The following is a 13,940-nucleotide window of genomic DNA, read 5'->3' as shown; positions in this document are numbered from 1 at the left end:
AGGTTATTAAAAGCACAATTCTACACTTCCACAGTTTGGTTGAGAAACACTGTCAGGGACATTGCCCACTCTAAAGAAAAAAAAAAAAAACGGAGCCCACAGGGGAGAGGAACTGATGGCAGCAACACTCAGCACACGTCTGTAGCCCATGGTGCTCTGCTTAGTTCTGCTGACCTACTTCGGATTCCCACAAGCAAGTTCTGGAGCTCCAGGTCTAATAATGTGGCAGTTTTTAGGAAACCGAGTAGTGAGATTGGTTGCGAAACGTTTGCTTAATAATTTAGAAATTTAGTGGATTACACTCTTATTTGATCTTCATTTTGGATCGTAGCATAAGCGCTGTCATATTTTCACAACATTTGAATCCATTCAAAGCCTTCATATTGCAGACCGTTTCCAAAGCTTGTGAAATGCTCAGCTAGTCACATTACATCAAATATCGATGCGTTGTCGTGGGATTTTATAAGCYSGACCAACACGAAATGGAATATAATTGTAAATTATACCTTTTCCGTAACATTTTAYAGTAATAYRAATTTGAAAACGGAGACATTCRTACGTATTTAGCGACCCTTGCTCTGACACCCCCACATCGAACGAAGTGCAGCTGAAACATCAATGTTTGGATGAAAGCATTTTCATGTACTGTTGGGTCACACGACTACTTTTACAAGACACTGTTATAAATCTTAATATTATTGATACTTAGACAAATACTGTTACTGCTTAAAAGTCAGATGGCATAAATAATCTACCAAAGGCATCAGCCTGTGCTATAAACTCTTGTCTATCAGACATGAGAGCCTGCAGGACTGCAGACTGAAAGCCCTGTGTGGCTCACAACAAACAGACTGGAAGAGTCCTATTTGTCTGCTCCTGAAATTCCATCTCCTTTATATAGTTTTTAATTTCGAAGAATTAGTACAGAGCTTTATAAAGAGAAAGTGGGTCAAACTCCATGTGTGAGGAAATTTCAGAGGAATAGCAAGGGAGAGAAGGGGGGATGGGGGGGCAGAGAGGGGCGGCGCATTTTAAGAAGTCACTTTTGATGACTTCTGCAATACATTTCTATCACAGACACAACCGAGAGATGGATTAAAAATCTTTATTCAAACTAGCATAATCAGGCGTTACATTAAAACCCAATAAGCGACATCAAAACCGGTCAATTAACAAGACATGAAAGTAAAGAAAGCCCATTCTCACTCATACTGTCTCTGATTGGCGAAGCGGGATGAAACCGGAGAGCGTTTGGTACAACTCTTGAAGCTTTCTGTACAGTATGAACGGCAAAGTAGCTGCTAGGAAAAGCAAAACAGAAAACAAAGAAAGAGACAATTAACTCACTTACAGCCTACTACACTGAGCACAAGCATCCCCTGTGCCATTCAATCACAGTGAATACAGAAGATATCAAAAAGGTATGTTGTATAAAAACACAAAGTATAAAGCAGTTTAATTTACAATTAATGCGTCTATTGGTTCGTAACAGAACCCCTGTTCTGAGTCTAAAGGTGCCTATCCAACAAGCAGCTCAAGATACTGTAACCTGGGAAAAACGAATCGATTACACATAAAAGAAAAAAAAAACAAACAAAAAAACTGCTGGGTTATTTTTCCTCTTTTATGGGTTTATTCTGCTGGAACAGAAGTCGGGTCATATCGACGTCAGGTTAAAAATCGGGTTTCAGTAGACGTCAGGAAGAGACTCGTCATGTTTTCACGGTCGAACATTTCGAATAATGAATCAGAATTCACYGAATCTCCTCCACAGAAATTAACTGGACAATTTAAGACTATAAAAATAGAATGTATAACAATGGCAATGTGTTGTATTAATGAGCAGTTCACAATAAAAAAAATGTTTTGCTCACTGGCTAGTGCTAACTGTGTTCAACCTTCACATTTTAATCAAGGAACTGGCCATAAAGTTTTTATGTTTGCTTTTTTTTTTTTTTTTTTTTTTTTTGCAATGTGTTCAAATAACAATAATTGTTTTGTTTAAATTMATTTTGCCATGTTTTGGAGTTGTGACCAAAATACTGGGTTGATGCTGTGTTACCTCACTGAATCTATAGTTATTGTTTGGTGAATGATACTTCTAGCTGTGTTGAAATTTGATGCTTTGACCAAAATAATTTGCCATATTCATAGAATCTGCTTTAAATTTTCATGAGATTCTGTTTTAACTTTGAAATACGTTTATAGATTTTATTTTATTTTATTTTCTAGTTTGTTGTGTTTATGCCATCAGGAAAAATCATTGGTAGTATTAACAAAAACACTGGGTAAAAACCCAGTATGTGAAGTCAAACCCATAACTCAAACCTATTGAGTTATGGTGTTAATGTGTTAAATCAAGCCCATAATTTACGGAGCTCCAGTTTAAAAAAAAAAAAAAAAAAAAAAAAAAAAACCCAGCAGTTTTTAGTGTGCACGAAATGCTATTGTTACATTTGTCAACAGTCATCTTGTACAAGGCAGAAGGCACGCGAGGAGCTCATCATATGTGCAACCCGATAACTGCATTAACACTGTTGGAATCAATCAGTTCTGCCACTGATTGCACATCTAACATGCACTTGACCCTCATTATGCGACATGTTCAGGCTGACAAGCAGCCAGCTAGATGCTTTCAAAGGTGAGCAGCACGAAAAAGAAGAAAATAAGAGGCCAGGGGGGTGGGGGGGGTAACATTTCACTGACTCAGAGCGTGAAGCCGGATACATCCAGAAATATTCCCCCTTYGCTGCATTTCCGCAGGAGTGCTGCATGGGATCACATTTAGATTCCGTGCATATCCCAAATTCAAACCGCTGTCATCCGCTTAATACATTTTATGCACTGTCAGCAGAGTCACTACAGGAATACTGTCGCTGTAATTAACACAATGTTCTCTTTCCTCCCCTAATCCAGCCTCCCTAAACTCAACGCCGATTACATTTGATCATTCAGCAGCCTAATTAGCRCTCTTAATAAGCTTCCTGTTACAGAGAAATTGAAGTCCTGGACTTGAAGGCGGTGCGGCAGCACTGCCTTTGAGGTCATAAAATGTTTTCTTACTCCGTTTTTTTATGCATGTACACAACTAAAACGACGGCACTACACTATAAATATGCAACAAAATGTCCTTTAAGAAGCTCACAAAAGCAGCAATAAAAGTTACTACATAAAATATATATAAAAAACATTAATATTTATCAAAGAACATCTTGCCGCTACCTCCGATCATACACTGGTCAAGATTATTACTTCTTCTTCTTCTTTTTTTATAGTTTTACTCTGGCTATTAAACATATTTATGATTATTTATATTTTACTTTAGATTATGACCTCATATATCATCTTTCTTTTTTTTTTCTTCTACCAGTTGTGTATTTCCTAAAATCATTTCTTTAACAGTTTTTTTTTTTTTTTTGAGGAAATTGCTTCTAAAAGAAACATTTGATTTTCAGTCGAATCGCTTTACTGTTTGCGAATGACGCATTTATGAAGCTCTTCCCTCTGGCAAAACGWTGTAATTGTCACCGTCAAGCTTCCTCTCACCTCAACAGGAAGAGATGAACTGATTGTTCATAAATGTACAACACTTTTTGATTTTGCTTAGAAAGTTGAGAGTTTGCATTGCATTGCAATGTGCAGTTACTGTTAAACGTTTACATGCAATCATCACAAACTTGACTAACGTACATTTTTGGTTTATAGTGATGCATTTGAACAGTTTTATTTTAAGTTGGATAAATAAAAGGAATAAAATAAAATTAGTACATTAATTAGGAGCAGAAATTTTATTTTGGACTTCTGCTAATCCGCGCAGCAGGGGCGGAGCCGATGGTGGTCGTTCCCACGGGGAGGGAACTCACCAGCAGAGCACGCCTCTGAAAAAAGCAGTTCCCCTCCAAAACAGTCGGCGGCAGCAGTAGATGGTTGGACAGCATGTTTTTATAAAAATAAGGTATATTTATTTGTTTCAAGAAAATATTTTCTGCTTTTCAGGAATTATTTGGAAAATACGCATGATGTGCTCCAAAATGGCTCCCGCACAGATCTGCTGTTGGCCASCTCTCAGTGATACGGTCTCAGTCTGGCCATGCCTATGAAAGGCTCTGCCACTGAAAAAATTATAACAAAAAATTATAACAAAAAATTATAAATAACTCAACACTAATATTCTGGCACAAACCAAGTTTTTTTTTTAGTTTTGTCTACAAATTTTCAATCGGTTTCATTTCGGGGTTTCAAAAGGTCAATCGGGAAGCTTAAAAAAAGACTTACCAATGTAGTTACCTTGTGTTTTTGGGGTTGATTTACCCACCTGAACTCTAACCTGCTTCCAAATTTTAACCCCATTAAACAAACTGAAACTCTAAGATTAAAAAGACGTTAACTGCAATCGTCAAGAACCAAAGAACCACCAAAACTGTTCTGASAGCTCCATTATACTCCGAAATTACCACCTTCAGGCTCGACTGAAATTTTTTACAATCTTTGGTAGGAGACTAATTTATTGTAATATTAAGAAAAATGAGAATGTTGGGAGTAAGTGTAAGCTTTTCAAGGCCAACAACACAGGGACATGTTGTTGGGCTGTGTATGAGCATATTTGAGTCAAATTATAAGAAACCAYCCACAACAAAGTCAAGCTTTTTGTCAAATCATCTCTCAGTGATGATCTCCCCTGACCAGATAAAAATAAATCAATAAAAACAAACTGTTCAAATAAATCAATAAAACTCCATAATTAACATCAGGTATGGTGATGAGTGGATGTAAACTACTCTCCAGAAACGCATGTCTTGCACCGATTGCACATCTATTGTTGGGAGCGTTTTATCTTGTCCACCCTCACAACGACTCATATTTGAACTACAATCAAATAATAAGAAGGGAAAGCTTTTGGGTTTTTTTGTTTTTCATTGAYGTTTACCTGTTTTCTTTCATTCTTTTTTGACATTTTCTTCTATAGACATTCAAAACTTGTTAACCACGACATTGTATATATATATAAAAAAAAAGAAGACCTAAAACTGAATCACTGATTATTACTAGGTAAAAGTTTGAGTCTTATCAAACAGAAAGATTCTCCTWACAAAATAGGACAAAAAACCCCCCAAAACACCTAGTTTCAGGCCTGAATGTTATAACCAGCTACAATAATGGATTCATCAGATGGAAGAAGCTTATTCACCCTGATACGTGTGTATATTTATGATTAGGCGTGTTGTTTCAAACTCCAGCATTAAAAAAACAACAACAACAACTTTATGGCAACTTAGGTATATTTTAGACAACTGATGGCTTCTAAACCTACAACCCATGGTAAAACCTGGACAAAAAAGGCAAATGCATCCACTGGGAGTCTTTAGTGATGTTCTGGAGTCAATGCACTCCAGCTCGTTTGTGGTTTGTCCAAATGCTAGTTAAGAGAAAGTATTCCTACCTAAGAGCACAAAAAAAACCCAAAAAACAAAACACACTGGTAGAAGGATGTGGTGAATACTGATTGATTGTTGGTGTGTGGGATTAAAGGAAACAGGGGAAATCAGGAGCTGGAGCAGAGGGACTGACGATAGAAAACTGTTTATCTTCTTTGCAAGCCCCTGGAAGGTTTCAGCCAGAGACTCCCAGGAAGAGACGATTACATCACCGCAGCTCTCTTCTGGGCTGCTGCTGCTGAAAAAAGAAATGAAAAAAAAAACAAACAAAAACATGGTATTAGAAACCAAACAAGCCTCGATATAAAGTTTTAGAAAGTCCTCACTCATGCAACAGTGGATTGCGACTGGTTACTGCCACCATCAATATCATTTYGTTGGACTTACGGGTCATTCAGAATTACGGGGGAGGGGGGGATATCAATGATTTTTGCTTCTTTATTTTAACGACTTATTGGTTATTTTATTTTGCGGTTTAGTTTATCAAAAGAAAATGTCTCAAGGTCACTAATAGAAATAAAGAAGAAAATATATGGCTTTTGTTCAATTAGCACACAGATGATACTGTTTAAGCATGCACAAGCAGCCATCACTATGTCTAATTCTGGAGTCAAGACTGCAAGCTAGGATTGGGTGATATGCCATATACCTCAACTCTGAAAATAGCAACAGCTTTGTTTGAAATACTATGTTTAAGTCTGCAAAGGTATGGTTACGTTAAGGCATGAAAGGCTATTATTTCCAATCTGCTTTTCTCTCTTGAATTTTAATGATTAAAAACAGTACACAGACGCCCACAAGCAAGGGGGGGAATCTCTACCTGTTGAGATTCCCCCCTTATAAATGCCTATTTTATTACTTCAAATACAAAATATACCTTAATATGCCTTAACAGGCAGTTTAAACCATCTTAAGGCTCTGCATTGTTGACCCAAAGTGCAAAAACTAATTCTCCTTTACAGTTGCATGTAATTTTGTTCTCAGCCTTGTTGACCCCTTCTTGTCACAACCCCCTTGACAAATATTGCATGCAAAGCTACTGTGTACTTTTTCAGAATTTCATGGGAGTACTTCTTTTGCAAAAAGAACAACAAARACCCAGTTCTTTCAGGCAGAGCAGGATGGGTAGGTTTGAGCGGCAACTGAATTATWTTTGACGATACAGTCCAATTAATGATYYGTGAAAATAATGAGATCATAAATATTACTAATTCAAACATGTAATTAAATGAACTTGCTGTGTGCAGATTATAAAAAGCTAACTTCTTGATGTAACTTGGCGTCCTGACGAAAAATGGAAATATTTCTTAAGAGAAAAATGTGTATATAGAAAAGCACATAATCATAAACCTTTGGGTCATTATAATTTTTTTTTTWRKTKRAWTWMMWYCCMWWWKRAAAAAAAGGTACTGCAATATATTCTTGTAGCACCTTTAATTTTATGAAATAACAATATCAGAATTGTTTAAAAYGCACTMAATTTCATGGTGTCYTATGATAACATCAYAAGCCTTTCATGCTAAAATGTTTTGAGAAATATAAAGTCATTAAGGTGTTAATAACACTCAACCCTATTACAAACAACTTCAGATTGAAATTGTCTCAAATTTGCAATTCTGACACATTACAAACATGTTTTGACAAAGGCGTTGTTTAAACGAACAGATGACCTTGTTWCCTGACAATTGGCTGAGACAATTCAGTCCTTAATCTCTTTTTCAGTCAGCGCCATCACAGAGASATGTGCACGACATGAATCTGACCGGCAGCCAATTTTAGTCTAATCTCAGTTCTCAATATAAGCTGGTTTCTYGCTTGATAGACAAGYCAATTCCCCTCTGAGTGCTCACGTTAGAATTAGATTGGAACAGATTGTTGTGTTTGTAAGGGGACATTTTGACYGAAGCGTAAGCAGAAATATTGGATTCTGTTCTACTTAATCGGGAAAATATGTTGACGGAAAWAAGGATAACACAGAAGATTTGCACTGGAAACTGTGGCAGTTCATTTCTCTTTCTTGCTTTTGTTTTAGTCTAACCAAGAATGAATATGAAGTAGAAACGGACAGTGAATRTCTACAAAATAATAGTGGCTCTACAGATTGTAGTTAGCAACCAGCATACCTCCAGTTGTAGAATGGACTTCCTTTCATTTTGAGTACTTAAGAACAGAAAGAAGAAACAAGTTCAGTGGGATGTGTGACACGCAAATGCACAATACAGATACATCATGCACAACTGCAACCTCGCCCTCCATCTGCACCTGTGCTTGCATATTTATATTGTTGATTCTTTCGGAGCACCGCTTGGCTTAGCTTGCTTTGTAGCACCAGCTGTAGGAAAAATAAACAACATCTGGATGGTTCTCGGCACATATACACCGACGACGGTCTGCTGTGCACCAGAGTGCTGCTTGAAATTTATAACGGATCTCATTTAGTGCAGCTCTATCTCTTGTCCTCAGAGAACCCCCTCCAACTCTGGGCTTCTTTGTAGTGCTCCCCCTCATACGCCTACTACTCTCGCTGCGATTGTGTGTTATGTATCTGCAATACATGACCTACATACCACATAAGACATCAAACACTTGCAGATTTGGGAGGTGGATGGAAGGAGGGGGGAGATCTTGGCCTAATTATGGCTAAAAATGCAGATAGTTTGAATCAAAATCAGCAGGACTCTGTTAGAAACTGTGTTTCGAACAGAGAACTGTTCGATATTTCTCAATATGGTACATGCATTAAAGTGTAAGGGTGGAGCCGGCTTTGACATTGCGCATCACTTGCTGTACTGTACATCAAAACCTTTGTAGTGTAATTTTAAAAATAACGGGATCTCAGAGGAATTATGGAAATCTTCTTCAATAAGTGAGATGTCAGATGTACGRAGTTGATTAAACACAATACCTCTGAAGGAAATACAATAAAAGCATATGTTATAGAGAGGTCAAATTTCAGGGATCCTGCATATTTTTGTTTGATGGATGGATGGATGGATGGATGGATGGATGGATGGATGGATGGAATCCCGTACCATACATATGTTACCCTGAAAAACCCTCGATGTTGATTTTAAGCACTCAAAAAATGTTTTTCTAATTTGCAAATGTTGCTAAGGTTGCAGCAGTATAAACATTTCCCACCACAATCACCAGCTCAGACATTTTACAGTTTCATTTGATACCATAGCTATTAATATTCTCAAGTAATTTTCAACCTTAGCATAAAACAGTTAAAACAGTATTTCAAAAGCTGAAATATTCAATACTACTACTTAAACAAAAAAAAAAAAAAATTGTGTGTGGCACAACTTGAATAGCGAAACAAAATGATCATAACTCAGTGAGCTGTTTGTACAGGGAAAGGTATATACCGCTGTGACCCTGTGTTTGAAAAGTAGGGTACTAACAAACCTCCATTACAAAGGAGGAGGAGAGACAAAATACATGCAAGAACATTTTTTATATAACAGTATACCCTGTGATATCAAAGGCTATCTACCAATTCAACATACCTCCAGTGTGGATGCTCTGGAGTCTGTGGTTTCACTTGGGCCTATGCTCCTGGGTATGCTGGATACAAAATATCCTGCTCCTTTGGGAATGATTGGTTGTCTCACCACCACCTTGCCCTTCCTGGTTTCTGCGAGGAACAAGCTATACCAGTAGGCATCACTGGAGATCAGGGTGGAATCTGCGATGGTGGAGCTTCTCTGGCTAATCAGGCTATTTCTGTTGGCTGGGGGCATCTTGATGGCCTTTGGCTTTGGCTTTTGACATTTGAGAACGATGATAACCAAGATGGTTATCAACAACAGAAAGGACACAGCTCCTAAACCAATTACAAGGTACAGGTTTAGGTTGGTGAAGACTTCGTTCTCTAATGGTAGCTCTGTTGTCTCTAAGAAGGTCATGGCGTGCTCCACCGTTGATATCTTGATGGTAACAGTGGCAGACAAAGCAGGTTGTCCATTGTCTTTTGCAACAACTACCAGCCTCTGCTGCCTTGGGTCTCTGTAGCTGAACATCCTTGTCGTTCGGATCTCTCCGTTGTACTGATCCAGGCTGAAGAGAGTTGAGTCACTGATCTGCAGTAGCTGGTAGGTGACTCTGGCATTCTGCTCAGAGTCCGCATCAACGGCAACCACTTTGGCCACCAAATGACCTTTCTCTGTGGACCTTGGTATGACCTCCTCAACAACTGAGCCGTGCGCTCGCCATGGTGATACAATGAGGGGAGTGTTGTCATTTTGGTCCAGGATGACAATGTGAACCGTCACATTGCTGCTCAGAGKGGGGACACCAGAGTCCCTGGCCTCAATGTGGAACAGGAACTCCTTCTCTCTCTCATAGTCAAAGGTCTTAAGGCCATAGAGGTCCCCGTTCTCAGGATTGATGGAGAAAAGCATGGATACAGACATGTTAACTATCTCTTTTTCCATTATGAAATAAACCAAGTACTGGTTTTCATTCAAATCTGGGTCATGTGCACTTAGGGATGTCAATAACGCTCCAGGTGGATTGTTCTCCATAACATGGATTGTGTAGAAGGACTGAGAGAACATGGGTGCGTTGTCGTTGACATCCAGGATCTCCAAGGTGATGGTTTCATTCTCAGACAGGGCTGGGAAGCCTCTGTCTGTCACTATTAGTTTGATGTCGTATTTGCCTTTGACTTCTCGGTCCAGCGGTTTCGACACCAGCAATTCGAAGTAACCTTCTGAGGACTTGTTCAGACGAAAGGGTAAGGCTTCCTTCTGGTTCAGGTGGAGGTCTACGGCGCCATTGTCTCCAGAATCTCTATCACTGACGCTCACCACAGCAATCAGTGTCCCCACCGAGACATCTTCGGCCACCGACCTCTTCAGGGACTTGATGGTCACCTCTGGGTAGTTATCATTTAGGTCTGTGATGTAAACCATCACTTTGCAGTGTCCTGACAGCGGGTTTGCCCCTCTGTCCTGAGCCTGAATGTACATCTCAAAACTCTGACTCTCTTCATAATCGATCACCCCCTTCACTTTGATCTCGCCTGACTGTGGATCTAGGGAGAAGAGCTCCTGCGTCTTCTCCGAAGTGTACAGGGTATACGAGTATATCAATTTCGCGTTTGTGCCTTCGTCTAAATCAGTCGCGTTTAATGTCATCACCACCGTCCCCGCTGGAGAGTTCTCCGAAACGTTGACAGCAAAAACGGGCTGACTGAACGTGGGGGCGTTATCATTGATGTCCAGCACGTTAATAATTATGCTGGCCGTACCAGAGCGGGGAGGCACACCTCCATCCACCGCAGTTAAAATCAAATTGTGAATCGCATGCTCCTCTCTGTCCAGTTTGCCGTCGAGCACTAGATCTACGTATTTGGAGCCGTCGCTGCCCGTCTGGATGTCAATGCTGAAGTATTTGCTTTCGCTCAGGTAGTAGGTCTTGACCGAATTCGCCCCCACATCCGCATCCACGGCGTTGGTCAGGGAGAATCTCTCACCGGGAGGGGTTGCCTCAGAAACGTCCAAGTGCATTGTCTTCCGACGAAAAACGGGCGCGTTGTCGTTGATGTCCAAGATCTCCAGCTCGATGTTGAAAATGCGAACGGGGTTGGAGAGTATGACATCCATTTTCAGGAARCATGAGGTTGTTTTAGTCATGCATATGCTCTCCCGGTCCATCTTCTCGCGGATGACCAGCTCCCCCGTGTCTTTGTTAATGTCGAGGTAATTTTTGCTGTGAATGACATCGAGCTTCGCATTGCGCTCCAGCAAGCTGCGTACGTCCAGACCCAGGTCTGAGGCCAGGTTGGCAACAAAGGAACCCTCTTCCATCTCCTCCGGTATGGAGTAGCGGGTGATGGAGAGCGCAGATCCCCACAGCGCGACAAAAACCGTGAGAGCGGCCACGAACGAACGAGTCCGTGTAGTTGCACGATTAAGCGCCATTGTTAGCGTTAACACAAGAGATAAATGTCACAAATCTGTTCTTACGACCGTGTTGTCTTCGTGCAAAGGATCACCGGTGACATTTCTAGCCTCCGCGAGTTGTAGCAGCCGCTGCAGCAGGCCATCTGAGGTGTGGAGCCGCTGGAGGAGCGGTGTGCGCGCTGACAGCCAACGCAGGGGCGTAACACAGATCCAGGAGGTAGCGGGGCTTTTTTTTTTTTTTTTTTTTTTTTTAAATCACCAAATGGTGCCTATCAAAATAGCTGCACTGAAGCAAAAATACCTTTACATAAAAAAACAACATAATCATTTATGTTTCAATAGTATGTTTTCAAACTGTTTTGTTTCAATTTATTTAAACTACTTAACCAGAAAATAGAACCTGCACATATTTAAAGATCTTACAGTAACACACAAAATACACATTTTTATTTTACAGTACCTTGACAAAATCTCGACTGAAACTTGAACTTTGTTATTGTTCTTTCATTCATTGTTTAGTAAACATATATACTTTATATTCGCTCTCGCATCATGTTTCTTTTTCTTTTACAATATAATCGGATAGGTGTTGCATCTGAATATGTCGCCAACTGACTTCACTCTGAATCAAAAAAAAAAAAAGAAATTAGTAAATTGAGTTCAAACGTAGTAAAACACTGGACAGAAATGCCTACAATAGACTGAAGTTAAGCTTTATGCAGAACAACAACAACAGAAAAATGCAGCAAGAGCTACAAATGAATTGTTTAGATCAAACTGGATTTTTGTATCCGAACGGTTGAATTAAAGATCAGACCTAATTCAGTCTGTGTGAAGACTTTAAAATTGATTTTTACAGACCATTTCCATCAAATTTAGGATAATTTCCAAAGAAGAAAGACCAAAATGGTTGGAGTTATATTAATGCTACCACAATTTTTAGATTTTTATTTGCAAAAAACTTCAAACATCACATGGAAACAAATATTGCTCATGTATTTTTTTTTTTATTCATCAACTTTCCCACTCCCAGCTCCATCTTCCCCCTCGTCCCCACCGTCTTTTCTCTTATTAAATTTAATCTGTCTATGGGTAGTCCAGTTTAGCTGCTTTAGCTTTTCTCAGTCTAATAACTAGTTCCTCAGATTTTGTAATTACAAACATCAGGACAGGTCTTCATTAAAGCGTTTAGGGTCAAATTCATCATAACAAAGTTCCTCTGATCATTTCTTGCTTGTTTTCCATTTATGAAGGTTTAGAGTGATTACATTCCCATTTATAATGTTACTGAGGATGTCGCAATGCAGCTGAACAAGATGCTGCCTGTATCTGTATCAGTTTATTGTAAATACCCACAAATCCTCCGCAGTATGAACAGCCTCTCTGCTTTGACAAAATAACACAAGATAACAAAGAAGGCAATATGACTGACTTGTCATCAAACAGTTTGTCTGTGACAGCAGCCTGGACTCTATTGTTCACATTGTCTTTGTAAACTGCGCTGTAGCAGTTTACAAAGTACAATTGGAGAGATTAGGGAAGCTATCCGTCCAGTTTTAGACGCTCTATGTCAGGGGTGTCAAACTCCAGTCCTCGAGGGCCGGTGTCCTGCAACTTTTAGATGTGCCTCTGCTGCACCACACCTGAATAGAATAATTAGGTCATTAGCAAGGCTCTGGAGAACTGAGGAGGTATAATTAAGCCATTTGATTCAGGTGTTTTGTACCTGTGGCACATCTAAAAACTGCAGGACAGCGGCCCTTCAGGACTGGAGTTTGACACCCCTGCTCTATGTGACCTTCTGGATGAGTCCTTGATTCTCTCTCGGAGGGATTTTTGTAGAAACGTTTGAAGATCTTAGAAGTTTCACCACCGCTCCATATTTTCTATTTATGTAGGTTATTGCTCTCACTGTCATCCGCCGCATGGAATCCCAATGCCTTAGAAATGGTTTTGCAGTCATTCCAAGACTGACTAATGTCAATAACTTTACTTCTCATGTTCTCTTAAACTTCCTTAGATTATGGTATTTTGTTTTCGGAGATCTCTTAGCCTACTTTTATTCTTACTACTAGTTTTTTTTCTCGTACAAATCCACCTCATAAAAATCAATAGTGAATTTAAATTAAAACATACTGCTCATGTTACAATTTTTTTTCTTCTTCTATTAAATGATTATGTCATGATGACTTGAACATTTCAGAGACTAAATGGCAACAGCATTTTGAAAATGTAACGCATAAAATCTGCATTCGGGTTGAAAAATTTCTGGTTGCGAATTGCAAGAAAGGCAGCGTAAGATATGCAGCTGAAAGTCTATGAAATATTGTTGCAACCATTACGATGCCTTTCTGCCATCTAGTGGCACTGCAAGGAAATGCATCTATCTATTCAAACGTTTTGCAGCTACTACTACTACTACTACTACTACTACTACTACTACTACTACTACTACTACTACTACTAATAATAATAATAATAATAATAATAATAATAATAATAATAATAATAATATTTTATCTATAATCTATGTCTGTCTAAATTATATTAAAATATATCAAACTCTGGGCTGCACAGTGGCGCAGTTGGTAGA

General features: G+C 39.1%; 1 protein-coding gene across 4 annotated transcripts; it reads right to left on the bottom strand.

The window, feature by feature from the left end:
- Positions 1–1,090: 1,090 nt before the first annotated feature.
- On the bottom strand, positions 1,091–11,544 carry LOC103475874 (protocadherin alpha-C2-like). 4 transcript variants are annotated; one of them, XM_008427813.2, is made up of 3 exons: positions 8,948–11,544; positions 7,559–7,595; positions 1,091–5,673 (listed from the first exon to the last, which is right to left on the bottom strand). In XM_008427813.2, the coding sequence occupies exons 1-2, from the start codon at positions 11,363–11,365 to the stop codon at positions 7,584–7,586; spliced, it is 2,430 nt and encodes an 809-aa protein (XP_008426035.1). In that variant the 5' UTR covers positions 11,366–11,544; the 3' UTR covers positions 1,091–5,673; positions 7,559–7,583. The 4 variants fall into 4 exon arrangements, with proteins under 4 accessions (XP_008426035.1, XP_008426036.1, XP_008426033.1 ...); XM_008427814.2 differs by having other exon boundaries at positions 1,091–5,670; XM_008427811.2 differs by lacking the exon at positions 7,559–7,595.
- Positions 11,545–13,940: the final 2,396 nt, after the last annotated feature.

This window comes from Poecilia reticulata, linkage group LG14 (genome assembly GCF_000633615.1).
Source record: "Poecilia reticulata strain Guanapo linkage group LG14, Guppy_female_1.0+MT, whole genome shotgun sequence".
NCBI lineage: Eukaryota > Metazoa > Chordata > Actinopteri > Cyprinodontiformes > Poeciliidae > Poecilia > Poecilia reticulata.
Note: the sequence above shows the minus strand (reverse complement) of the source record. Positions and strands in the feature narration are given on the sequence as shown.